This window comes from Heptranchias perlo, chromosome 9 (genome assembly GCF_035084215.1).
Source record: "Heptranchias perlo isolate sHepPer1 chromosome 9, sHepPer1.hap1, whole genome shotgun sequence".
Taxonomy (NCBI): Eukaryota; Metazoa; Chordata; class Chondrichthyes; order Hexanchiformes; family Hexanchidae; genus Heptranchias; species Heptranchias perlo.
In genome coordinates this window covers 30279867-30306314 of record NC_090333.1, presented here as the reverse complement: position 1 = coordinate 30306314, position 26448 = coordinate 30279867, and the positions used below count along the sequence as shown (strand labels likewise).

The 26448-nt window shown below is 51.6% G+C and overlaps 1 protein-coding gene across 5 annotated transcripts in view; it reads right to left on the bottom strand.

Moving 5' to 3' along the window:
* ccdc24 (coiled-coil domain containing 24) overlaps positions 1–26448 on the bottom strand; it is a 106091-nt gene that overhangs the window by 47823 nt on the left and 31820 nt on the right. For all 5 annotated transcript variants that reach the window (XM_067990107.1, XM_067990109.1, XM_067990108.1 and 2 more), the window contains one exon: positions 21631–21798. In XM_067990107.1, the coding sequence (XP_067846208.1) occupies positions 21631–21798 (168 nt within the window). The remainder of the gene's footprint in view (positions 1–21630; positions 21799–26448) is intronic.

The window sequence follows — 26448 nt, the reverse complement described above, 5'->3', positions numbered from 1 at the left end:
TGTGCGAGGGGGGAGCGAGGAGCGAGGGAGGGCTGTGCGAGCGGGGAGCGAGGAGCGAGGGAGGGCTGTGCGAGCGGGGAGCGAGGGAGGGCTGTGCGAGCGGGGAGGGAGGGGGGGGCTGTGCGAGCGGGGAGGGGGGGGGCTGTGCGGGCGGGGAGGGGGGGGGCTGTGCGGGCGGGGAGGGGGGGGGCTGTGCGGGCGGGGAGGGGGGGGGCTGTGCGGGCGGGGAGGGGGGGGGCTGTGCGGGCGGGGAGGGGGGGGGCTGTGCGGGCGGGGAGGGGGGGGGCTGTGCGGGCGGGGAGGGGGGGGGCTGTGCGGGCGGGGAGGGGGGGGGCTGTGCGGGCGGGGAGGGGGGGGGCTGTGCGGGCGGGGAGCGGGGGGCTGTGCGGGCGGGGAGCGGGGGGCTGTGCGGGCGGGGAGCGGGGGGCTGTGCGGGCGGGGAGCGAGGGAGGGGGGGGGCTGTGCGAGCGGGGAGCGAGGGAGGGGGGGGGCTGTGCGAGCGGGGAGCGAGGGAGGGGGGGGGGGCTGTGCGAGCGGGGAGCGAGGGAGGGGGGGGGGGCTGTGCGAGCGGGGAGCGAGGGAGGGGGGGGGCTGTGCGAGCGGGGAGCGAGGGAGGGGGGGGGCTGTGCGAGCGGGGAGCGAGGGAGGGGGGGGCTGTGCGAGCGGGGAGCGGGGAGCGAGGGAGGGGGGGGCTGTGCGATCGGGGAGCGAGCGAGGGGGGGGCTGAGCGAGGGGGGGGCTGAGCGAGGGGGGGGCTGAGCGAGGGGGGGGCTGAGCGAGGGGGGCGCGAGGGAGGGGGGCGCGAGGGAGGGGGGGCTGTGCGAGGGGGGCGAGGGAGGGGGGGCTGTGCGAGGGGGGAGCGAGGAGCGAGGGAGGGCTGTGCGAGCGGGGAGCGAGGAGCGAGGGAGGGCTGTGCGAGCGGGGAGCGAGGAGCGAGGGAGGGCTGTGCGAGCGGGGAGCGAGGAGCGAGGGAGGGCTGTGCGAGCGGGGAGCGAGGAGCGAGGGAGGGCTGTGCGAGCGGGGAGCGAGGAGCGAGGGAGGGCTGTGCGAGCGGGGAGCGAGGGAGGGCTGTGCGAGCGGGGAGCGAGGGAGGGCTGTGCGAGCGGGGAGCGAGGGAGGGCTGTGCGAGCGGGGAGCGAGGAGCGAGGGAGGGCTGTGCGAGCGGGGAGCGAGGAGCGAGGGAGGGCTGTGCGAGCGGGGAGCGAGGAGCGAGGGAGGGCTGTGCGAGCGGGGAGCGATGAGCGAGGGAGGGCTGTGCGAGCGGGGAGCGAGGAGCGAGGGAGGGCTGTGCGAGCGGGGAGCGAGGAGCGAGAGGGGGGGCGGGCAGTGCGAGCGGGGAGGGAGGGAGGGCAGTGCGAGCGGGGAGCGAGAGAGGGGGCGGGCAGTGCGAGCGGGGAGGGAGGGAGGGCAGTGCGAGTGGGGAGGGAGAGCAGTGCGAGTGGGGAGGGAGGGATGGCAGTGCTACCAGGGAGGGAGGGAGGGGGGGCAGTGCGAGCAGGGTGGGAGGGAGGGAGGGCAGTGCGAGCGGGGGGGGAGGGAGTGAGGAGGGGCAGTGCGAGCGGGGAGGGAGAGGGAGGGGGGGCAGTGCGAGCGGGGAGGGAGAGGGAGGGGGGGCAGTGCGAGCGGGGGGGGAGGGCGGCAGTGCGAGCGGGGAGGGAGGGAGGGAGGGCGGTGCGAGCGGGGAGGGAGGGAGGGAGGGCGGTGCGAGCGGGGAGGGAGGGAGGGAGGGAGGGCGGTGCGAGCGGGGAGGGAGGGAGGGAGGGCAGTGCGAGCGGGGAGGGCAGTGCGGGGGAGGGCAGTGCGGGGGAGGGCAGTGCGGGGGAGGGCAGTGCGGGGGAGGGCAGTGCGGGGGAGGGCAGTGCGGGGGAGGGCAATCGGGGGAGGGCAGTGCGGGGGGGGGGCAGTGCGGGGGGGGGCAGTGCGGGGGGGGGCAGTGCGGGGGGGGGCAGTGCGGGGGGGGGCAGTGCGGGGGGGGGCAGTGCGGGGGGGGGCAGTGCGGGGGGGGGCAGTGCGAGCGGGGGGGGAGGGTGGGGGGGCAGTGCGAGCGGGGGGGGGAGGGTGGGGGGGCAGTGCGAGGGGGGGGGGGGGAGGGTGGGGGGGCAGTGCGAGCGGGGGGGGAGGGTGGGGGGGCAGTGCGAGCGGTGGGGGGAGGGTGGGGGGGCAGTGCGAGCGGGGGGGGAGGGAGGGGGGGCAGTGCGAGCGGGGGGGGAGGGAGGGGGGGCAGTGCGAGCGGGGGGGGAGGGAGGGGGGGCAGTGCGAGCGGGGAGGGAGGGAGGTGGGGGCAGTGCGGGAGGGGGGGGCAGTGCGAGCGGGGAGGGAGGGCGGGCGGTGCGAGCGGGGGGGGAGGGAGGTGGGGGCAGTGCGAGCGGGGGGGGAGGGAGGTGGGGGCAGTGCGAGCGGGGAGGGAGGGAGGTGGGGGCAGTGCGGGAGGGGGGGGCAGTGCGAGCGGGGAGGGAGGGCGGGCGGTGCGAGCGGAGAGGGAGGGAGGGCGGGCGGTGCGAGCGGAGAGGGAGGGAGGGCGGGCGGTGCGAGCGGAGAGGGAGGGAGGGCGGGCGGTGCGAGCGGAGAGGGAGGGAGGGCGGGCGGTGCGAGCGGAGAGGGAGGGAGGGAGGGCGGGCGGGCGGTGCGAGCGGAGAGGGAGGGAGGGCGGGCGGTGCGAGCGGAGAGGGAGGGAGGGCGGGCGGGCGGTGCGAGCGGAGAGGGAGGGCGGGCGGTGCGAGCGGAGAGGGAGGGCGGGCGGTGCGAGCGGAGAGGGAGGGCGGGCGGTGCGAGCGGAGAGGGAGGGCGGGCGGTGCGAGCGGAGAGGGAGGGAGGGCGGGCGGTGCGAGCGGAGAGGGAGGGAGGGCGGGCGGTGCGAGCGGAGAGGGAGGGAGGGCGGGCGGTGCGAGCGGAGAGGGAGGGAGGGCGGGCGGTGCGAGCGGAGAGGGAGGGCGGGCGGTGCGAGCGGAGAGGGAGGGAGGGCGGGCGGTGCGAGCGGAGAGGGAGGGAGGGCGGGCGGGCGGTGCGAGCGGAGAGGGAGGGAGGGCGGGCGGGCGGTGCGAGCGGAGAGGGAGGGAGGGCGGGCGGGCGGTGCGAGCGGAGAGGGAGGGCGGGCGGTGCGAGCGGAGAGGGAGGGAGGGCGGGCGGTGCGAGCGGAGAGGGAGGGAGGGCGGGCGGTGCGAGCGGAGAGGGAGGGAGGGCGGGCGGTGCGAGCGGAGAGGGAGGGAGGGCGGGCGGTGCGAGCGGAGAGGGAGGGAGGGCGGGCGGTGCGAGCGGAGAGGGAGGGAGGGCGGGCGGTGCGAGCGGAGAGGGAGGGAGGGCGGGCGGTGCGAGCGGAGAGGGAGGGAGGGCGGGCGGTGCGAGCGGAGAGGGAGGGAGGGCGGGCGGTGCGAGCGGAGAGGGAGGGAGGGCGGGCGGTGCGAGCGGTGAGGGAGGGAGGGCGGGCGGTGCGAGCGGTGAGGGAGGGCGGGCGGTGCGAGCGGAGAGGGAGGGAGGGCGGGCGGTGCGAGCGGAGAGGGAGGGAGGGCGGGCGGGCGGTGCGAGCGGAGAGGGCGGGCGGGCGGTGCGAGCGGAGAGGGAGGGCGGGCGGTGCGAGCGGAGAGGGAGGGCGGGCGGTGCGAGCGGAGAGGGAGGGCGGGCGGTGCGAGCGGAGAGGGAGGGCGGGCGGTGCGAGCGGAGAGGGAGGGCGGGCGGTGCGAGCGGAGAGGGAGGGCGGGCGGTGCGAGCGGGGAGGGAGGGCGGGCGGTGCGAGCGGAGAGGGAGGGCGGGCGGTGCGAGCGGAGAGGGAGGGCGGGCGGTGCGAGCGGAGAGGGAGGGCGGGCGGTGCGAGCGGAGAGGGAGGGCGGGCGGTGCGAGCGGAGAGGGAGGGCGGGCGGTGCGAGCGGAGAGGGAGGGCGGGCGGTGCGAGCGGAGAGGGAGGGCGGGCGGTGCGAGCGGGGAGGGAGGGAGGGCGGGCGGTGCGAGCGGAGAGGGAGGGCGGGCGGTGCGAGCGGGGAGGGAGGGCGGGCGGTGCGAGCGGGGAGGGAGGGCGGGCGGTGCGAGCGGGGAGGGAGGGCGGGCGGTGCGAGCGGGGAGGGAGGGCGGGCGGTGCGAGCGGGGAGGGAGGGCGGGCGGTGCGAGCGGAGAGGGAGGGCGGGAAGTGCGAGCGGAGAGGGAGGGCGGGAAGTGCGAGCGGAGAGGGAGGGCGGGAGGTGCGAGCGGAGAGGGAGGGCGGGCGGGAGGTGCGAGCGGAGAGGGAGGGCGGGAGGTGCGAGCGGGGAGCGAGGGAGGGCAGTGCGAGTGGGGAGGGAAGGAGGGCAGTGCGAGCGGGGAGGGAGGGAGGGCAGTGCGAGTGGGGAGGGAGAGCAGTGCGAGTGGGGAGGGAGGGATGGCAGTGCTACCAGGGAGGGAGGGAGGGGGGGCAGTGCGAGCAGGGGGGGGAGGGAGTGAGGAGGGGCAGTGCGAGCGGGGAGGGAGAGGGAGGGGGGGGCAGTGCGAGCGGGGAGGGAGAGGGAGGGGGGGCAGTGCGAGCGGGGGGGGAGGGCGGCAGTGCGAGCGGGGAGGGAGGGAGGGAGGGCGGTGCGAGCGGGGAGGGAGGGAGGGAGGGCGGTGCGAGCGGGGAGGGAGGGAGGGAGGGCAGTGCGAGCGGGGAGGGCAGTGCGGGGGAGGGCAGTGCGGGGGAGGGCAGTGCGGGGGAGGGCAGTGCGGGGGAGGGCAGTGCGGGGGAGGGCAGTGCGGGGGAGGGCAGTGCGGGGGAGGGCAGTGCGGGGGAGGGCAGTGCGGGGGAGGGCAGTGCGGGGGAGGGCAGTGCGGGGGAGGGCAGTGCGGGGGAGGGCAGTGCGGGGGGGGGGGGCAGTGCGGGGGGGGGCAGTGCGAGCGGGGGGGGGAGGGTGGGGGGGCAGTGCGAGCGGGGGGGGAGGGTGGGGGGGCAGTGCGAGCGGGGGGGGAGGGTGGGGGGGCAGTGCGAGGGGGGGGGGGGGGGGAGGGTGGGGGGGCAGTGCGGGGGGGGGGGGAGGGTGGGGGGGCAGTGCGAGCGGGGGGGGAGGGTGGGGGGGCAGTGCGAGCGGTGGGGGGGCAGTGCGAGCGGGGGGGGAGGGAGGGGGGGCAGTGCGAGCGGGGGGGGAGGGAGGGGGGGCAGTGCGAGCGGGGGGGGAGGGAGGTGGGGGCAGTGCGAGCGGGGAGGGAGGGAGGTGGGGGCAGTGCGGGAGGGGGGGGCAGTGCGAGCGGGGAGGGAGGGCGGGCGGTGCGAGCGGAGAGGGAGGGAGGGCGGGCGGTGCGAGCGGAGAGGGAGGGAGGGCGGGCGGTGCGAGCGGAGAGGGAGGGAGGGCGGGCGGTGCGAGCGGAGAGGGAGGGAGGGCGGGCGGTGCGAGCGGAGAGGGAGGGAGGGCGGGCGGTGCGAGCGGAGAGGGAGGGAGGGCGGGCGGGCGGTGCGAGCGGAGAGGGAGGGAGGGCGGGCGGTGCGAGCGGAGAGGGAGGGAGGGCGGGCGGTGCGAGCGGAGAGGGAGGGAGGGCGGGCGGTGCGAGCGGAGAGGGAGGGAGGGCGGGCGGTGCGAGCGGAGAGGGAGGGAGGGCGGGCGGGCGGTGCGAGCGGAGAGGGAGGGAGGGCGGGCGGGCGGTGCGAGCGGAGAGGGAGGGAGGGCGGGCGGGCGGTGCGAGCGGAGAGGGAGGGCGGGCGGTGCGAGCGGAGAGGGAGGGCGGGCGGTGCGAGCGGAGAGGGAGGGCGGGCGGTGCGAGCGGAGAGGGAGGGCGGGCGGTGCGAGCGGAGAGGGAGGGAGGGCGGGCGGTGCGAGCGGAGAGGGAGGGAGGGCGGGCGGTGCGAGCGGAGAGGGAGGGAGGGCGGGCGGTGCGAGCGGAGAGGGAGGGAGGGCGGGCGGTGCGAGCGGAGAGGGAGGGAGGGCGGGCGGTGCGAGCGGAGAGGGAGGGCGGGCGGTGCGAGCGGAGAGGGAGGGCGGGCGGTGCGAGCGGAGAGGGAGGGCGGGCGGTGCGAGCGGGGAGGGAGGGCGGGCGGTGCGAGCGGAGAGGGAGGGCGGGCGGTGCGAGCGGAGAGGGAGGGCGGGCGGTGCGAGCGGAGAGGGAGGGCGGGCGGTGCGAGCGGAGAGGGAGGGCGGGCGGTGCGAGCGGGGAGGGAGGGCGGGCGGTGCGAGCGGAGAGGGAGGGCGGGCGGTGCGAGCGGAGAGGGAGGGCGGGCGGTGCGAGCGGGGAGGGAGGGAGGGCGGTGCGAGCGGATAGGGCGGGCGGTGCGAGCGGGGAGGTAGGGCGGGCGGTGCGAGCGGAGAGGGAGGGCGGGCGGTGCGAGCGGAGAGGGAGGGCGGGCGGTGCGAGCGGAGAGGGAGGGCGGGCGGTGCGAGCGGGGAGGGAGGGCGGGCGGTGCGAGCGGGGAGGGAGGGCGGGCGGTGCGAGCGGGGAGGGAGGGCGGGCGGTGCGAGCGGGGAGGGAGGGCGGGAAGTGCGAGCGGAGAGGGAGGGCGGGAAGTGCGAGCGGAGAGGGAGGGCGGGAAGTGCGAGCGGAGAGGGAGGGCGGGAAGTGCGAGCGGAGAGGGAGGGCGGGAGGTGCGAGCGGAGAGGGAGGGCGGGAGGTGCGAGCGGAGAGGGAGGGCGGGAGGTGCGAGCGGGGAGGGAGGGCGGGAGGTGCGAGCGGGGAGGGAGGGCGGGCGGTGCGAGCGGAGAGGGAGGGCGGGAGGTGCGAGCGGAGAGGGAGGGCGGGAAGTGCGAGCGGAGAGGGAGGGCGGGAAGTGCGAGCGGAGAGGGAGGGCGGGAAGTGCGAGCGGAGAGGGAGGGCGGGAAGTGCGAGCGGAGAGGGAGGGCGGGAAGTGCGAGCGGAGAGGGAGGGCGGGAAGTGCGAGCGGAGAGGGAGGGCGGGAAGTGCGAGCGGAGAGGGAGGGCGGGAAGTGCGAGCGGAGAGGGAGGGCGGGAAGTGCGAGCGGAGAGGGAGGGCGGGAAGTGCGAGCGGGGAGGGAGGGAGGGAGGAAAGTGCGAGCGGAGAGGGAGGGAGGGAGGGAGGGCAGGGCGAGCGGAGAGAGAGGGAGGGCAGGGCGAGCGGAGAGAGAGGGAGGAAAGTGCGAGCGGAGAGGGCAGGGCAAGCGGAGAGCATTGCTAGGTAAGGGAAAGGTGAGGTGAGGAGGGAGTCGGGTGCAGGGGTGGGGAGAGGGAGCTGAGGTGAGGGAGGAGGAGGTTAAGGAATGAATGGAAGGACGGGAAGGGGAGGGGAGTTGGAGAGGGGGAGGGAAGGGGAGAGGGAAAGTTAAAATCCCCCTTTTTTTTCCAAGCTACCCTGGAGCACTAGTGTAGATTAGCAGTGGCTGAGGAATTATCTTTTTTTTGCCACATTAGAATTTGTGAGAATGACAGGATTGTTGCTCCTTTAAAACATGGCGACAAAATATTTTGCTTCATTATCACATAATGGCAGTTGACCTTCTGAGAAAAACTCTATAACATGTAGAGAAAGTTCAGCTAAGATAATTTATTTTGGTAAGAAGCTGGACTTAACAGCACAAGGCCATAGTTACTGCACCACACGATCAGATCCATCTGCCTTGGGCTTCCATTGCAGCAGACAATGTGAGAGCCTCACATTGGTAAATATATGGGAGAAGAGGGGGAAACATTGCCTCGGGATTCCACCAGCAGAACACCACTGACTGCAGAATGAGTAGAGGGTCACTGATTTCACCATGGGCTTGCCTCGTGCATTACTATTGGTTTAAGGCTATTTTTCGGACCAGATATTGACTGGGCAGTCTGAAATGTGAGTGCTGGGTGGACCAGAATGGAGTTGCTGTGATATGTTGTGCCCCATGTGTGATGAGAAACTGGAAAAGAGTGGGGAGAAAGAAACAGAAGGTCACAGAGTCTTAAAACAGGAAAAAGAAATCTGAGATAAGCATAAACAGAAAACTATGTAAAAGGTTAAAAGAAATTGAGACAGAAACTAAGAATGGAAGAAAAAAGAAAGAGATGCAAGAAAATAGATAAGCTGAGAAAAAAGTAGCAGATTTGCAGAGAAGCGAAGGTTGAACAATTGAAACAAAGGCTAATGATGCTGTTACCAAAGAAGTCGTCACAGGTCAGGCTGGGTTATAATACAAATACATCTTTATGTGAAAATCACCCTTTGAGAACAATATTAAAATATCAAATTGTATAATATTAAATTACACAAATTAGCAATCCAAGAAAATGAAATGCAGAGATCTAAAAATCGAGTTTAAGACAGTCGTGAGGTGGTACTTGCGACCAAACCCAGCTGCCCCTGATTTGGCAGGTTAACAAGTTGAGATGTAAGGTTTAAATCATTAAATGATAAAGGAAATATTTTGGAGTCAGTCAATGCTTATGCTTGCTTAAATACTGGTTAATATGCACTTTTTCCCCACTTCAATTCAGATGAGTGACAATCTTTTGAAAATCAAACATTGATGGAATTTTTTCAGGGGTGGGGGGTGGGTAGGGGAATCGGTATTATCAGGATTACATTCAAAGCACTCAGTGTCACAGGCATTTAGTATCAGGAGCTATGAAAGCAATGAGAGAAAGGAGGACATATTACTAAGTAGTGCAGATGGGACCCATAATATCTGCAGCTGCAACCAACGAGCAGAGAGATTAAGAAAGGATTACTGCCTGAATGAGTACTCGTCAAAACACTGAACTCCAGATACACTTGAGTGGGTCAGTTTTAGCAGATTAATTCTTTTCTCCTGAACCTGTGTGAAAAGCAATCTATAACTGGCCTCATGTTTCAATTTATGATTAACATTCTGTGCACAAAACTTTGCATTCGTATAGAAATTCTTTAGTAGTCTTAGTTGAAAATTAACTGGCATTGGTACAAACACTTCATTTATTTACAGCCCAGTAGGCACCAGGTATATTGAAACAGATTTTGAAAAAATGTCATGAAGCCACAAGGTGCCTTCTTAAGAAAGTTTTGCAAAAATAAGGCTAATTGGGACCAATGAGATCAATAAACACCGATGTGTGCTGTGGAATAAATTTGCTGGAGAGGATACCTCCTGCTGGACATCAATCCAGTCCATCAGCTGTGTGCTGTTGCCAAAATGGATGTTGACAGGATTCCAGAGTTTCCCTGTAAAATGAAGATCATTTTGACAAGCAGCATCATGGAGTGGTAGAACCCTGGGTTATGTTTGTGATCTACTTACCTTTACTGTCTTCAATCTCAGCAGTCATTCTGGGGAGCTGCTGAGCAGTGGGCAGTTGCTTCTCCACACGAAGAAGTCATCTCCAAGCTGCTCTTATACATCTTCCAACATATGATAGACAGCTACACTGACATAAGCCTGTGATTGATTACACAGAAACCCTTTCCAAGATGGGGATGAGCCATGGCACCAAGGATTACAGGAAAATATACCATTAAGGAAAAAAAAAGTAACAAAAAGAAATGCCCCAATTTTAACTCCAGGCCAGTTTTCCATGAGTAAGTTTTGATATAAGGTCAAAACCTCATGGCTCCTAAGGGTCTCATGTTCAGGAAGGTGGTAGGTCTAGGGCAGGGGAGACCTAAGCTTTCTTTGTGGGGCCCAGAGGAGCACTCCTGCCCCAAAAAAAGGAAAAAAACTTACCTTTTTTGGCCTCCTCTTCCTGGCAGATCCTAACTGGTCTTCATTTGGTGGGAAAGCTGCAGTGGCTTCTCAACTCAGACCCGAGTTAAAAGTGCAGTTGGTTCCTGATGATGTCATTGGGATCAGAAATGCATGTGTAAAGAAGGATCCCGCGGCTTTGGGCAGGTGTGCTTGCTGCCTGCCCGCTTACTCAGAAAAGCAGGTTAAAATCGTGGAGGGCAGGATCCTGACAGCTTTCCGGGGTTGTGGGGGGGTGGGGGGTAAGTAACCTAGGCAATTTTAACTGCCCACCCAGCTGGTTTCCGCCAGGTTGGTATGGTTAAAATCGTCCCCCAGGATATTGTTTGGCCATTTTCCTCTGATTTTTATCCTCCTGCATGTGTGATGCTCAATTGTGTGAACTGAAGGATTGTTTCCTCTTGTTAGGAATCCTGATAATCATGGTTTGAACCTTTCCTAGTGTAAATTCTATAACTTGTTGTCCTGATCCCAACCAACTCTGCCAATTTTGATCCTCAACAGGTCTTATGATTCTCCTCATATAGTTCGTTATTGTGTTTAATGGTTACTGTCTTCAGTGGTTGGTAGTGTTTTTAGTGGTTAGTCTGTTAGAGTTAGCTAAAAAGCCTTAAAGCTAAACAAACAGTTAAAAAGAGTGGGAAACCAGAGCAGTTAAACAAATCCAGGGAAAAATCTCAAAAGGTGACGTTATAGTCAGCACAGAGGGGGGAGCAACGGAACCCAGGGAAATTAAACTAAGTCTTTAATTTACTATACACACTCTAACTATAAACTATAAATAAAGTTAAATAAATCAATATTCAGAATAATTAATTCAAAATCTAGCTAAAATCCATCTACTACATATAATCTAGATCTTAATTTAATTCTAGAACTAATAGAAACACTTAATACAAAAAATAAATAAATACAAACTAGAAATGGCCATGCAGGCTGTGTATCGGGAGTCTGTGAACAGTGAGACTGTCCCGGATTGCTACACCTGCAGGAAATGTCTCTGCCTTGAGTCACTCCAGCTCAGAGTTCTTGAGCTGGAGTGCAAATTAGAGACACACCGACACATAGCTCAGCAGGGGAAGGGGAACCAATGGGAGGTAGAGAGGGAAGTCCTGCGGACACTAGTCCTACCAACAGGTGCAACATACTTTCTACCTGTAAGGATGAGGATGTAGGATGCGGGGTGGACAGTCAGAAAGCTAACAATAGCACCGTGGAGCAGGAGGCAGTCCAAGTGGGGGAGGAGCAGAATAGAAAGGTTGCAGTCATAGGGGATTCTATAATTAAGGGGATTGATCGCATCCTCTGCAGTCATGACCGAGAGTCCAGAAGGGTGTGTTGCCTACCTGGTGCAAGGGTAAAGGATATCTCGCAGCAAATGGAGAGGAAAGATCCAGTTGTCATGGTCCACATTGGGACCAATGACATAGGGAAGAAAAGGGGGGAGGTCCTGCTAAGGGAATATCAGAAGCTAGGAACTAAATTAAAAAGCAGGAGCTCACGGGTGGTAATAGGATTACTACCCGAGCCACGTGCTAATTGGCAAAGGGATAAACGGATCAGAAAGGTGAATGCATAGCTGAATCACTGGTGTGGGAAAGAGTGGTTCCATTTCATGGGTCACTGATACCGGTACTGGGACAGGAAGGAGCTGTACCAATGGGACGGGCTCCACCTCAACCAGAATGGGACCCGTGTTGTAGCAGAAAGGATAAATAGGGCTGTCAATAGGACTTTAAATTACTAAGATGGGGGGAGGGATCGGGGGAAGAGAACATAAGACTGAAGGAAAAGAAATAGGAAATGACAGTAAAGGTCAGACCAAGTTAAGGAATAAGGGTAACATAAAGGGTCAGGGAACAAATACAGTTATAGAACATTAATGCAAAATGACTGTTAAAAACAAAGGGATGGGAACAATTACTAAAAACAATTTAAATTGCCTGTACAGCAGTGTGTATAGCTTCCGAAACAAAACAGGGGGCAATAATTCATAGTGAGGAGCCAGATGTGGTAGGGATAACTGAAACATGTACATAAGGAACAGGACTGGCAATTAAATATTGCAGGATATAATGTATTTAGAAGGGGGTGGGGTAGTTGTACTAATTAGAGACAACATAATGACAATAGAAAAAAGGGACGTGAGTACTATTAAGATAGAAACAGAACCCATATGGATTGAGACAAAGGATAAGAAGAGATCGATCATGTTAATAAGTATATTCTATTAGACCATCTAATAGTGGAAGGGAAGTGGAGGGAGAAATATGTAGACAAATCTATGAAATGAGTAAAAAGCATCAAATAATAATCAAGGGAGATTTCAACTACGCCTAAATAAACTGGCAAGAAGAGGTAGGGAAAGGGTAAAAGGGAATGGAGATTTAACAGTGTGAACAGGACTCCTTTCTTACCAGTATGTAAAAAGCCCAACAAGAGAGGAATCACTACTGGATCTAGTAATGAGAAATGAACCAGAACAGATAAGAGAAGTAAGCATTGGGGAACATCTAGGCAATAGCGATCATAACACAATAAGGTTTAAAATAATGATTGAGAAAGAAATAAGTAAGACAAAGACCAAAGTAATAGATTGGAAAAAAGCTAATTTTGAGGGGATGAGAATGGAACTAGGGCAGGTAAACTGGAAAAAAAAATTGAAAGACAAAGAAATAGAACAGCAGTGGTTAATATTCAAAATGGTGACCAATAGAGTTCAGGAGAAATATATTCCTTTAAAAAGCAAGAACAAACTAGCCAATAATGAAACACTATGGATGAATAAAGAGATACAACATACTCTAAGTAAAGGGACAATAAAGGAGAGGATGACAAATGGGAATGTGAAGAGGTTAGGAAAGAAATCAAAAAAAATTAGGAAAGCAAAGAGGAAAAATGAAATTAAATTATCAAGGAATATAAAAAGAAATAAAGTATTCTACAGACACATAAATAACAAAAGAAAAATCAGAATATGGATAGAGCCACTAAGGGATGCACAAGATAAACTCACAGGTAACGACGGTGAAATGGCAGAAATATTGAATAGTTACTTTGCCTCCGTATTTACCAGGGAGACAAACAAGGTGGGCATGTCATTAGAAGAGGTCGAAAAAGACATTAAAACATTTAAGACAGAAAAGGGGGAGATAATTGATAAACTAATCAAAGGGAGGATAAGACCCCTTGTCCAGATGGATTGTATCCGAGAATATTAAAAGAAGTTAGGGAGGTGATAGCAGAGGCACTACTGCATATATATAAAATTCACTCGCAAAAGCAAAAGTGCCAGAGGATTGGCAGACAGCTAATGTGATTCCTATATTTAAAAAGGGAGATAGAACAAGTCCAGGGAATTGTAGACCAGTTAGCTTAATGTCGGTGGTAGGAAAGATAATGGAATCTTTACTCAAAGATGTAATAGAAAGACATCTAGAGAATGAAAATATAATAAACAATAGTCAGCACGGATTTCAGAAGGGAAAGTCATGCTTGACCAACCTTATTGAATTCTTTGAAGAAGTAACAGAAAGAGTAGACAAGGGGAATGCAGTAGATGTAATATATTTGGATTTTCAACAGGCGTTCAATAAGGTACCACATTGTAGACTCATGGCTAAGGTCAGAGTCAGGGGACAGGCAGCAGAATGGATACAAAACAGAAAACAGTGGCTACTCAGACTGGCAAAAGGTGAGAAGTGGTGTACCACAGGGATTGGTGCTGGGACCACTGTTGTTCACCATTTACATTAACGATTTGTATTCGGGAATCGGAAGTACAATTTCAAAATTTGTGCACGACACCAAATTGGGGGATGTGGTTAGTATAAAGGAAGAATGCGTCAAACTGCAAGAGGTCATTAATAAACTTGCCGAATGGGCATGTATTTGACAAATGAATTTCAATATAGAAAAGTGTGAGGTGGTGCATTTTGGTAGGAAGAATAAGGAGGCCACATACTGCTTGGATAACAAGAGTCTAAACGGGATAGAGGGGCAAAGGGATCTAAGGGTACATATACACAAATCACTAAAAGTAGCGTCTCAGGTTAATAAGGCCATTAAAAAAAAAGGGAAATTAAGCACTGATGTTCATCATTAGAGGGAAAGAATTGAAAAGCAAAGAAGTTATGTTAAACTTATACAGATCGTTGGTTAGTCCACACTTGGAGTACTGTGCACAGTTCTGGTCTCCATATTATAAAAAGGATATAAAGGCATTGGAGAAGGTGCAAAAAAGATTCACAAGGGTGATACCAGAACTGAGAGGATATCCTTATCAGGAAAAGTTGAACAGGCCAGGACTCTTTTCTCTAGAAAAGAGAAGGCTGAGGAGTGACCTGATGGCGGTGTTTAAAATAACGATAGGCTTTGATGGGGTAGACATAGAGAAAATGTTTTCACTTGTGGGGGAATCCAAAACTAGATTTCCTAAATATAAAATAGCCGCTAATAAATCCAATAGGGAATTCAGGAGAAACTTCTTTACACAAAGAGTCGTAAGAATGTGGAATGCACTACCACAAGGAGTAGTTGAGGCAAATAGCATAGATGCATTTAAGGGGAAGCTAAATAAGCACATGAGGAAGAAAGGAATAGAAGAGTATCCTGATATGTTCTTAACTTCATCTAACCCTAACAAATAGGAGCAGGAGTAGGCCATCCGGCCCCTCAAGCATGTTCCGCCATTCAACAAGATCTTGGCTGATCTTCTACCTCAATGCCATTTTCCTGCACTATCCGCATATCCCTTGATGTCTTTAATATATAGAAATCTATCAATCTCTGTTTGAATGTACTCAATGACTGAGCCCCCACAGCCCTCTGGGGTAGAGAATTCCTCACCACCCTCTGAGTGAAGAAATTTCTCCTCATCTCAGTCCTAAATGGCCTACCCTTTATTCTGAGACAGTGAACCCTGGTTCTAGATTCCCCAGCCAGGGGAAACATCCTCCTTGCATCTATCCTGTCGAGCCCTGTAAGAATTTTGTATGTTTTAATGAGATCACCTCTCATTCTTCTAAACTCCAGAGAATATAGGCCTAGTCTACTCAATCTCTCCTCATACGACAATCCCGCCATCCCAGGAATCAGTCTGGTGAACCTTCGTTGCACTCCCTCTATGCCAAGTATATCCTTTCTTAGGTAAGCAGACCAAAATTGTACACAATACTCCAGGTGCGGTCTCACTAAGGCCCGATATAATTGCAGTAAGACATCTTTACTCCTGTATTCAAATTCTCTTGTAATAAAGGCTAACATACCATTTGCTAATTAGTTGGGAGGGAGGAAGCTCGTGTGGAGCAGAAATGGCAGCATAGACCAGTTGGGCCGAATGTCCTGTTTCTATGCTATAGTTTCGATATAACTCAATGTAACTCAGCTTAGTCTTTGTCAATATTAGTGTTGATTGGCATGATCTTGCCTCAGGTATTTAAATGTTACAAACTTCTATTCAACCTCGTTATTATTGCAGTAATGCTATTCAGCTGTATTATCTTTTTCTTCATTTGTATTTTTGCTTACATTCCTTTTTTCCTGTTGCGTATTATAGCCATTGCTGTATAATTTCAAATATGAAGTTAAAATGGGTAGTAGTGATGGTGACACCTATTCTTTACACTTGTATAAAACCTAAAATGAATTGTTATTGTTGCACATTATTAAGGGCCAATGTCATTATAGTGCTGCTTACAATTATATATTTGTACTTGGACAGGACAGTTCATTTAAATAAGGACAGTGCAAAATGATAAACAGTATCACATCTGGACCTTATGGTGTGAACTGATTGAGCAGTAACAGATCTCAGCCTGTTGCTCTCCCCTCCCCCATTTTTACATCTGGAAATGTGCTCATCGGTTTCCTCTGTCTACAGACAAGCAATGGGTCTGCAATTTGGCTGCAGCCTTTTGTAATATCAAGGTTAAACAGCTCAATACCAATGTAGCAAATTAAAGCGTTTCCAAAGTCTTCAAGGATATGCCTTTATCTCAAAAGTGCATTGTTCCTTTTGCTGATTATATATGGTATATAAATATTGTATCGGTAAGAAAAGGTTACATAATCATACATCATTAAACCATATCCAACAGTGGCCAGGAGTCTGTTCTTTTAGTGCCATCAATTTGTATTAGCTCTTCTTGAATAGATATTTGGTTGTGCCAAAGGGGTCAGGCATCTGTTAACTTCAGTATAATTTGATGCCACAGTTCTTGAACAAAACCAGTGTCACAGACTTCAATTTAACAGCACTGCTAATCACAGTGCTAATATAGTAAAAGTCCTATAGAATGGTATGATTTCTGTAGCCATGAATGAATTCATGTACCCAGAATACAATTCCAAATCACTGTACACTTGCTATATTGATAATAGAATATAAATGGGCCTATCCTACTTGCCTGACAGATTCCAGAAAATATGATATAATCTGGACTAGAGAAACTAGTGTATTAGAAAGTAGATTGCAAAATTCTCTACATTTCTTTTTATATTAAGAACAATGTTAAAACAAAAGCATAGTGCAAAGACTGTAACAGCAATTTGCCAGAATACTCTTTTTCTGCTGGACCCATTTTAATTTTGTGTGTGTAGCAGTTAATTTAAAATGGTCATTCACAGAATGAGAGGGGTATGGGGTAATTTATGCAGAGAGTTATTAGAGCATGAAATGCTTTGCCACAGAGAGTAAAATGTCCTAAGGCGCTTCACAGGACCGTTATCAAACAAAATTTGACACCGAGCTACATAAGGAGACATTAGGACAGGTGACCAAAAGCTTGGTCAAAGAGGTAGGTTTTAAGGAGAGTCTTAAAGGAGGAGAGAGAGGCAGAGAGGCAAAGAGATTCAGGGAGGGAATCCGAGAGCTTAGGGCCTAGACAGCTGAAGGCACAGTCGCCAATGGTGGAGCGATTAAAATTGGGGATGAGTAAGAGGCAAGAATTGGAGGAGCGCAGAGATATTAGAGGGTTGTAAGGCTGGAGGAGGTTACAGAGATAGGGAGGAGTGAGGCCATGGAGGGATTTGAAAACAAGGATGAGAATTTTAAAATCGAGGCATTCCCGGACCGGGAGCCAATGTAGGTCAGTGAACACAAGGGTGATGGGTGAACAGAACTTTGCGCAAGTTAGGATACGGGCAGCAGAGTTTTGGATGAGCTCAAATTTATGGAGGGTGGAAGATGGGAGGCAGCCTGGAGAGCATTGGAATAGTGAAGTCTAGAGGTAACAAAGGCATGGATGAGGGTTTCATCAGCAGATGAGCTGACAGTTGATAGCAGATAGTTAAGACAGAAACTTACACCTTTTAAGAGAAGATGAATATTTGAAGCAGAGGGATGTAGGGCTGTAGAGAGTATGGGGCAGTGGGATTAGTTTTGGATTGCACTGGAAAAAAGCTGATGAGCCGAATGGATTCCTTCTGTGTTGTGAAGTTATTTGATTCATATTGCCGCTCTTTTCCTACTCCCAGTGATGTGAAAATCATCTTATAAAACTAAGTATTTTCACCATTACGATCAATACAGGATTACAGAAGAAATAGGAGTGGGAGTAGGCCATACGGCCCCCTCGAGCCTGATCCACCATTCAATAAGATCGTGGCTGATCTTTGAACTTAACTCCACATTCCCGCCTGATCCCCATCCCCTTGATTCCCTTAAAGTCCAAAAATCTATCGATCTCAGCCATGAATATACTCAACGTCTGAGCATCCACAGCCCTCTGGGGTAGAGAATTCCAAAGATTCACAACCCTCTGAGTGAAGAAATTCCTCCTCAATTCAGTCCTAAATGGCCGACCTCTTATCCTGCGACTATGCCCCCTAGTTCTAGACTCTCAAGCCAGGGGAGACAGCTGCTCAGCATCTACCCTGTCAAGCCCTCTTACAATCTCTCCTCATAGGACAACCCCTCATCCCAGGAATCAATCTAGTGAACTTTCGTTGCACCGCCTCTAAGGCGAGTATATCTTTCCTTAGGTAAGGATTTCAAAACTACATAGTACTCCAGGTGTGGTCTCACCAAAGCCCTGTACAATTGCAGCAAGACTTGCTTACTCTTGTACTCCAGCCCCCTTGCAATAAAGGCCAACATACCATTTGCTTTCCTTATTGCTTGCTGTACCTGCATGCTAACTTCCTGTGTATTGTGTAGAAGGACACCCAAATCCCTTTGAATACCAACATTTAATAGTTTCTCACCATTTCAAAAATATTCTGTTTTTCTATTCTTCCTACCAAAATGAATAACCTCACATTTCCCCAATTATACTCCATCTGCCACCTTCTTGCTCATTCACTTAACCTGTCTATATCCCTTTGCAGACTCTTTGTATCCTCCTCAAGGCTTACTTTCCCACCTGCCTTTGTATTGTCAGCAAAATTGGATACATTACAATCAGTCCCTCCATTTAAGTCATTAATATAGATTGTAAATAGCTGAGGCCCAAGCATTGATTCTTGCGGCAACCCACTAGTTACAGCCTGCCAACCTAAAAATGACCCGTTGATTCCTACTCTTTGTTTTCTGTCCATTAACCAATCCTCTATCCATGCTAATATATTACCCCCAACCCCATGAGCCCTTATCTTGTGTAACAACCTTTCGTGTGGCACCTTATCGAATGCCTTTTGCAAATCCAAATATACTATATCCACTGGTTTTCCATTATCTACCCTGCTACTTACATCCTCAAAAAACTCTTATAGATTTGTCAAACACGATTTCCCTTTCACAAAACCATGTTGACTCTGCCTAAACGTATTATGATTTTTTAAGTGCCCTGTTACCAGATCCGTAATAATGGATTCCAGCATTTTCCCGACGACTGTCAGGCTAACTGGCCTGTAGTTCCCTGTTTTCCCTCTCCCTCCTTTCTTGAATAAAATTAGCCCCCATAATCGTAATTTATTTTGCTTTCTCTCTATCTTCAGCAGAGTGTATCCATTGTAGAAGGGCCAGGCATTGTGGTCTCCCAAATAAGCCTCCTACTGAATGTGGGAGAGTTCGAAAGGTCTAGTGCACACTATGCATTCCATTACTCTTACACTAAAATTTACTATTTCTGTGCAGCTTCATGTAGCTAGTGCAATTAAACAACTGCGCTACAACATAAAAAATAAAATAATTTTTTTTCATGAGAAATTCAAGATGAAGAACTGCATGATTCTCCACTAGACTAAATCAGATTGTTAGTAGATAAATCTCCTATAAGTAAAGCATTTTTCACAAAGAAAAATATGCTTACAGCACTGATAAGAAACAGGCTCTTTAATAGATTAATCTCACTGAAGCTGAAAACTTGGGTCAGTTGGTCACACTCTTGCCACTTAGTCGGAGGTTGTGGCTGTAGGTACCACTCCAGGTTTTGAACATATATTCTAGGGTCACACTCCAGTTAAGTACTGATGAAGTGTGTACTTCTGGAAGTGCCTCCTTTAGATAAGATATTAATCCAAGGTTCCATCTCCCTGTACTGCTGGTTCAGGTGGACATTAAAGAAATGCAGAGTGTTCTCCGGGCATACTCGCCAACATTTTTCTTCCAAAAAACAATCAACTGGCAATTCAGCTGATTGATGTTTGTGTACAAAATGGCTGAGGCATGTGCTGGCATCAACAGTCACTGCACTTCAGAATAATTAATTGAAAAAAATTTGAAATGTTTTTAAAGAAATCTAATAAAGTTCTATAAAACACAAGTCTTTCTTGTGCGTTTATTAAGGTTTGTAAAAATTAGTTTGATAATCTCTGGCTACGCTCATTTTATCCCCAGCCTCCCCCATCCCCTTCGTTTTTTATTTTATCTGAATAAATTAGATGATGTGATTACAACCTAGATACAATCCCAAATGTCTAGAAATGCGTACAAAACTGACCTGAAGTAGTGTGCTGATAGCATGCAGTTTTCCTTGGTCAGCACAGGAGCATAATTATTCATAGCTTCATGTGCAGCTTTGATCTTGTGTTGTCGGGGATGGGAAAATTGTGATTCAGGTGAAAGTCACAGGGATGCAGAAAGTTAAATGCAAGTGGCTGCAGAGTGGAGCAAAGATTCTGGTATTTAAATTTCATGGCAGTCTTTGCTCAGGCTGACATGGGAGAGGAGAAAGAAGTGATAGACAAAAAATGAAATGAAAACCAATTAAACAGAGTCTGTACGCAAATGACAGAAAAGTCTAGCACCTGACCCTCTGCTTGATGGCTGGTGAAGTGGAAGTAGTGTTGCATGTTGTGGTTGCAAAGAGGGTGGCCCTGTTTGCCACTCCATAGCACCATCCCCATTGAAGGATGCCGAAAGAAGCTGAAGGCTTTTGCTTTCACTGGTTGTGCTAGCCCTATGGTGTCTGTCACATTTCAGGATTTTTTTTGAGCCTTTTTCCACAGAAAGGATTAGAAAGACTTATTTTGAATACTTTTAAGCAAAATGTATTCTCAAAAGATTTAAAAAGGCATCTAGATGAAGGGAGGTTAATATGCTAAATGAAAGTTGTTTTCCCCAAAAACTTAGACAAGCTAACAAATTGCTCATTGTTAAGTAATCAAAAAACACCACATATCCTATGTGGAAAAAGAGAGAGAGAAAGAGAGAAAAAGGGATCAGAAATGCTGGCAGAACAGTTAGAAGTCATCTTATTTAGTCATGTAAGTTGACCCACTGATGTAGAAATCGTGGTGTGTTGTCTATTTTGTATCATTATGCAAAGATTAGTTGTATTGCTCATATGAAATGAATCCAATCATAATTAGCATTCTGTGTGTTCAACTTATTGTGAAATAAAGCAGCTTATTGATTTGTTTCAATAATTGTTGCACCACGTTTGCTCAGTCTGCCTTCTGAGAGATTAAAGGACATGAATATCCAGTTTAAATCACCAAGGGATTGCTATATAGACGTAAGGCAGTGTGAGTCAACTCCTATAAAAAGTAAGATGCTTAGACCACCATTAGAAACGGCATCATTGAACGAGAGAAAGTATCCACAACTGACCTGAATTTGTAACAATGTCCTTGAAGAAGATAGCACATCACTCCATCTGGCTCTCTGCTAACCTGGAACCAGGGAAGCCAATTCTCCCTAGCCATTGCCAGATGTGCCAAAGCTTGCAGATATGGTGGTATCTTGGCAGGTACGGCCAGTCAGGTTGTGCAAGCTGTTGATCATTCTCAAATGCCTTCTTTTATCCAGTATCACTTATAACATGAATTACTGTGATTGAGTACTTCAGAGAACCATCCAGCATGAAGGTTAATGAGGGCCTTCATATATCATATTCATGCCATCAGGTCTGCTGTCACAATCTCCCTTGTCACAACCATGCCTCTCTATCTCTCTGTCCTCCTTTAAGATGCTACTTAAAACCTACCTCTTTGATTAAGCTTTTGGCCACCTGTCCTAATATCTCCTAATGTGGCTCGGTGTGAAACTTTATTTGGTAACGTTCCAGTGAAGTGTCTTGGGATGTTTCCTATGTTAAAGGCGCTATATAAATGCAAGTTGTTGTTGTGCTGATGCTCAGATAAAGCATGGAATGTGCACCTTTATCCGTAGATGTGAGCAAGAGTACCTCCCAATGGTCGGTGACACCTAGCCGGGGAGACTTGGAACAGGGCAAAATGGGTAGAAAATAATGAACACCATAAAAGATTAGCACCAACACAAATTATTATTAAATTGGACCGTTGGATTTTCTCTAGTCTCCATCATAAATCATTGATTAAAAAGTCACAATGTTGACATAAACCCTGAGTATGATAGCCTAGTGGTTTATGGTACAGGACTTTGCAACCCAAAGGTTCAGATTCAATTCCCACCATGGCAAGTTGTGAAACTGAGCTCAATAAATTTGGCATTTTGTGGGCTAGCAGTAGAAAAATTACATGAAAGCTCACTAATGTTCTACAGCCCCACATGTTGACTCTAAATGCCCTCAGGGCCACTAGGGATGAGCAATAAATGCTGCCTTGCCAACATTGCCCACATCCTAAGGACAAAATAAAACAAAATGTAACTTTATTCAATTCTGGGCATACTAATACAATACAATACAATATATTGTACTAACCTTTCATTCTCGCTGCTCCTGCCTGTTTGAGAGCTTCTTAGTACCATCCATTTGTCTTTCAAACTCTCTGCGCTTGCAGGTCTATTCAACGTGCTTCCAGTTTTATTTTGTCCCAGTGCAAAACTGACAACATCAGGATTGTAAGATGAAAGGGCATCATTCTCATCCCTAAAGTAAAGAAAGTACATCCATCATGACTCGGGCACAGGCACCAGCTATCCTATTATCCTCAGATTTATGAATGGCTACAGTAACAATTAAGGAACAAGGCTTATTCTAATCTCTACTTTCCCATACTTTTTCTCCATCTGTGGGAAATTGAACCTTTTGGGAGTCTCAAACCATTTTAAAACACTACTACAACAGATGTCCATTTGGAAATGATTTCACACAGTGTTACAGTACCACATCCTACAGCATAGCCAGAGCAGATAGGAATAACTGTCATCGATTAGATATGTAAACCTAAACTACCTAGATAGTCAGAATCTAACATCCTAACAGTTGCATTTTATAACTTTTTAATGGCAAGTTTTATGTTTATAGTGAAAAATGTTGATTCTAAAGAATGGAAGGTCTTTGTACCTAATATCAACATCAAAAACTCCCAGGACAGGTATACCATGGGGTTAATGCAGAATAAGACTCCCTTTGGTCAGCAACTCCAGCTGAATAAAGTGGTAAAGAAAGTTCCTCTACTCAGCCCTTATCTTAGAAGAGCACCCCACTTGCAGAAGTATGATATTTTTGTCTCCTACTAAATATGCAGTAAAATCATGTTACAATCTATCCCATGAGGTCAGGCTCCTGTTTTTAAAAACAATGAACCCCAATGAAATAGAATAGTTCCCTTAGGTCCCTTTAAATACCATCCAATTTAGAGAAATTACCCAATAATCATCACTCTACGGTTAGGTTTGTACCCAGCATAATAATATTAGTTTAAGAACTACACTGTGATGGTAGTCTTATCTCCCTTCCTCTTAATCTATCCCATTTACCCTAACATTCCACAAAGGTTACTAATCATATTCTACCAAAAACTTTCTCCTTTCTTAATTTTCTGATTCACCAATCACATTCTACAAAAACAAAAACAGATACCGGTACCATGATAATTGCCCTGGCTTCTTATTCGAAAGGTGACACACAGGTGCCACAACACTGCCTTAGCCTCTGTGTTGTGTTCTCATAGGACTGGCACCAGACACTAGCAACAGCAGAGCAGGAGGTAAGAATCCAAATCCATACAATTCCATGAGTAATACCTCAGAGGAGAGAGTAGTTTTCATAAAATAAGCTGGAACATATGCCATATTTATACCACCATGGAGATCATTTTTGTCAGCTGGTACAGAACTTTTTGGAGCTGTGAATGCCGGGACTAGCACCTGCACATCTTGACCAGTGCTGAACCCAGCCGTAATGTTCTTAATCCTAATCTTAAACTTAGTCTTGTGCTTCGTTCGTGTATGAGTTTCCCAGAGATCCTGCCGAATTTAATGGCAGGACCTGATTTAAATTTTTGGACTCCGTTTCCCGATGGAGCCAGCCAGATTGAGAGGCCAGCTGGCTGTCGGGTGGGAAGGCCTGTGGCACCAGGCTGCAACTAGGGAGCAAAGAAGAGGGAGGGAGTGAGAGATCATGGGTCGAGGGGGACGGGACCGGAGAGAGCAGTCGGAGGGTACATCGGGGGGTGGTCCGGAGAGATCGGTCGGGGGGGGTTCCGATCGCGGGGAGGTCAGCAGGTTTGTCTTGGTGTGCCGAGGGGAAGCACTCCTGCTCCTCCTGGCCCACAAGCAGTGCTGGAAAGGCACTTACGTGCTGGATCCAGCTGTTCTCGCCTCCATTAAGCTGCCGGGTTTCCTGAGGCGTGAAAAACCCAGCCCACAGGCATTAAATCTGAAACACAGTGAAAATTTGAGGCAAGCAGCCCCATTTAAATATTTAAATTAGGGACACGCCTCCAGAGCAGGTTAGTCACCCGCCTCCATTGAAACCAGAAGCGGGAGGGTTGCGTTGGGGTTGGGTTTCCGACCTCAACTCACCCATCCTGAGGGTTAACATTACCCCCTATGTGTCGCACACTTGTCACCAAGGGGAAGAAATGTGGATATTAAAAATCTGGTTGCACTGAAGTTGTTATGTAGGCAGACTGTTCTTGCAAAGATTTGGCAGCATGTTTCATCAGGTGCCATGATTGGGAGATTTGTGAGTTATATGGAAGATTTAAGGCACAGTAGGTGAAGGCATACTTGTGGAAGGCATGGGGAAGACGTAGATAGAATTGTTACTGAATGGACATATTTCCAAGTTATGAGAAGGTCACCAGTATGACAGCTTGAAGAATGGCTCTTGCAACATGCAATAACATCTCTTCATGCTTATGCTCCTCTTGCAGTCCCTGGAGACCTTCCCTTCTGGGGCCTTTATGATGATGCCTGTTTGCAAGGAAAGCATGTGTGCTAAAGTGCAGACTACCATAATCCTTGCGTGCACTGCAGGACACCCCAGATCTATCCAGACTTTGGAAGTCCTGTTTCACATTGCTAATAGTCTGCTGATGAATATTTTGACGGATGTATGCACCACATTATACCTGTGTCAGTTAGTGTCCTGGGATACCACAGAGGTGTCATGAGCCACGGCTATTGAAGAATGGCCCTAATCACCCAGAAGCGATCCAGAGACTTGCCTTTGCGGATCAAATATTGATACGGCAGTAGACTGCCTTAAAGTGAAGGCATTGTGATAGCTGCCTAGGAAGTGAGCTTCAACTTGCAGATTTCAGTGCTGATGATTGTAAACAGGCTGAATGTTCAGACTGGAATTCTTCCCCAATCATGTTGGTGTGGTATTGTGTAAGGGAGCACGTAGGGTCATATGAGCGGCATCTATCACCCCCTGGACCTTCAAGAACCTTGCTACTCCGTAAAATTGTACAACACCCTCATGTTTCTAGTGGTTGTGCAAAGGGAAGATGAAATTGCTTAATCAACTGAACAAGGCAGCGGTCACTTTGTTTACATATCCACTGACAGCCGTTGGCTTATGTTGTAGATGTCCACGGTATTGGTCTGGAATGAACATGAAGCATAAAAATTAAGGGTGGGGTTTATGTCCCAGACAGTCACTGGCAGTGCCCTGACTGTGTAGGAGTTTGGCTGCAGGTCAGCTTGGAACATGCTTTCATGTAATGGATTCTGGGATTTTCCTGTACAGTTGAGTTAAACGCTGGCTTTACCATATAAGTGATCTCCAAGCTAAATTTTCTGTATTATGTTTCTTTTGTTCGCATGAGAATGTGAGTGATTCTGAGAGAGTGATGAATGGGTTAACTGACTTACTCATGATGTATCGAAAAAGTGGCCTTTGCTCATTTCTTTTTGAAGCTGACCAAAGCTAGTGATCGATTTAAAAAAGGCTGCTTCCTACCGAAGCAGGCAGAAACATTTGACCACAATCGCCCATGTGCTATGGAAATTGACAAGAACATACGAACAAATATGTTCTCTGATCTAGTCTAATCTGAATGTGAAAACTGATAATGGATTACCCACGCTGAAGTGTGATTTCTGAATAACTGTAGAATGACAATATGAGGCAAGACTGGAGCCAGTGGTTTTTTGAATACCATAGAAGTCAACTCGTTATGAAAAAAATCCAAAGTTAAGATTTATGATTGGGGAATTGAGCACATTTAATAAGGAAATGGCATTGTGGGAAATGATAGTACATAGTCATAGAGTCAGAGTTATACAGCACGGATAGAGGCCCTTCGGCCCATCATGTCCGCGCCGGCCATCAAGCCCAGTCTAATCTAATCCCATATTCCAGCATTTGGTCCGTAGCCTTGTATGCTATGGCATTTCAAGTGCTCATCCAAATGCTTCTTGAATGTTGTGAGGGTTCCTGCCTCCACAACCCTCTCAGGCAGTGAGTTCCAGACTCCAACCACCCTCTGGGTGAAAAAGTTCTTTCTCAAATCCCCTCTAAACCTCCCGCCTTTTACCTTGAATCTATGCCCCCTTGTTATAGAACCCTCAACGAAGGGAAAAAGCTCCTTAGTATCCATCCTATCTGTGCCCCTCATAATTTTGTACACCTCAATCATGTCCCCCCTCAGCCTCCTCTGCTCCAAGGAAAACAAACCCAATCTTCCCAGTCTCTCTTCATAGCTGAAGCGCTCCAGCCCTGGTAACATCCTGGTGAATCTCCTCTGCACCCTCTCCAAAGCGATCACATCCTTCCTGTAGTGCGGCGACCAGAACTGCACACAGTACTCCAGCTGTGGCCTAACCAGTGTTTTATACAGCTCCATCATAACCTCCTTGCTCTTATTTTCTATGCCTCGGCTAATAAAGGCAAGTATCCCATATGCCTTCTTTACCACCTTATCTACCTGTTCCGCCGCCTTCAGGGATCTGTGAACTTGCACACCAAGATCCCTCTGACCCTCTGTCTTGCCTAGGGTCCTCCCATTCATTGTGTATTCCCTTGCCTTGTTAGTCCCTCCAAAGTGCATCACCTCGCACTTTTCCGGGTTAAATTCCATTTGCCACTGTTCCGCCCATCTGACCAACCCATCTATATCGTCCTGCAGACTGAGGCTATCCTCCTCGCTATTTACCACCCTACCAATTTTTGTATCATCAGCGAACTTACTGATCATACCTTTTACAGGTGCGAATTATAGGTGCGAAGGAAAATGAGATATAAACCCCACAGCTGAGGCAGTCTGGGCCGATGAAGTCTCTTGAATGCGTCAGTGTCGATTGTGTGGTTGCGGGTAAGCTGGAAAATGTGGCTATTGATGCT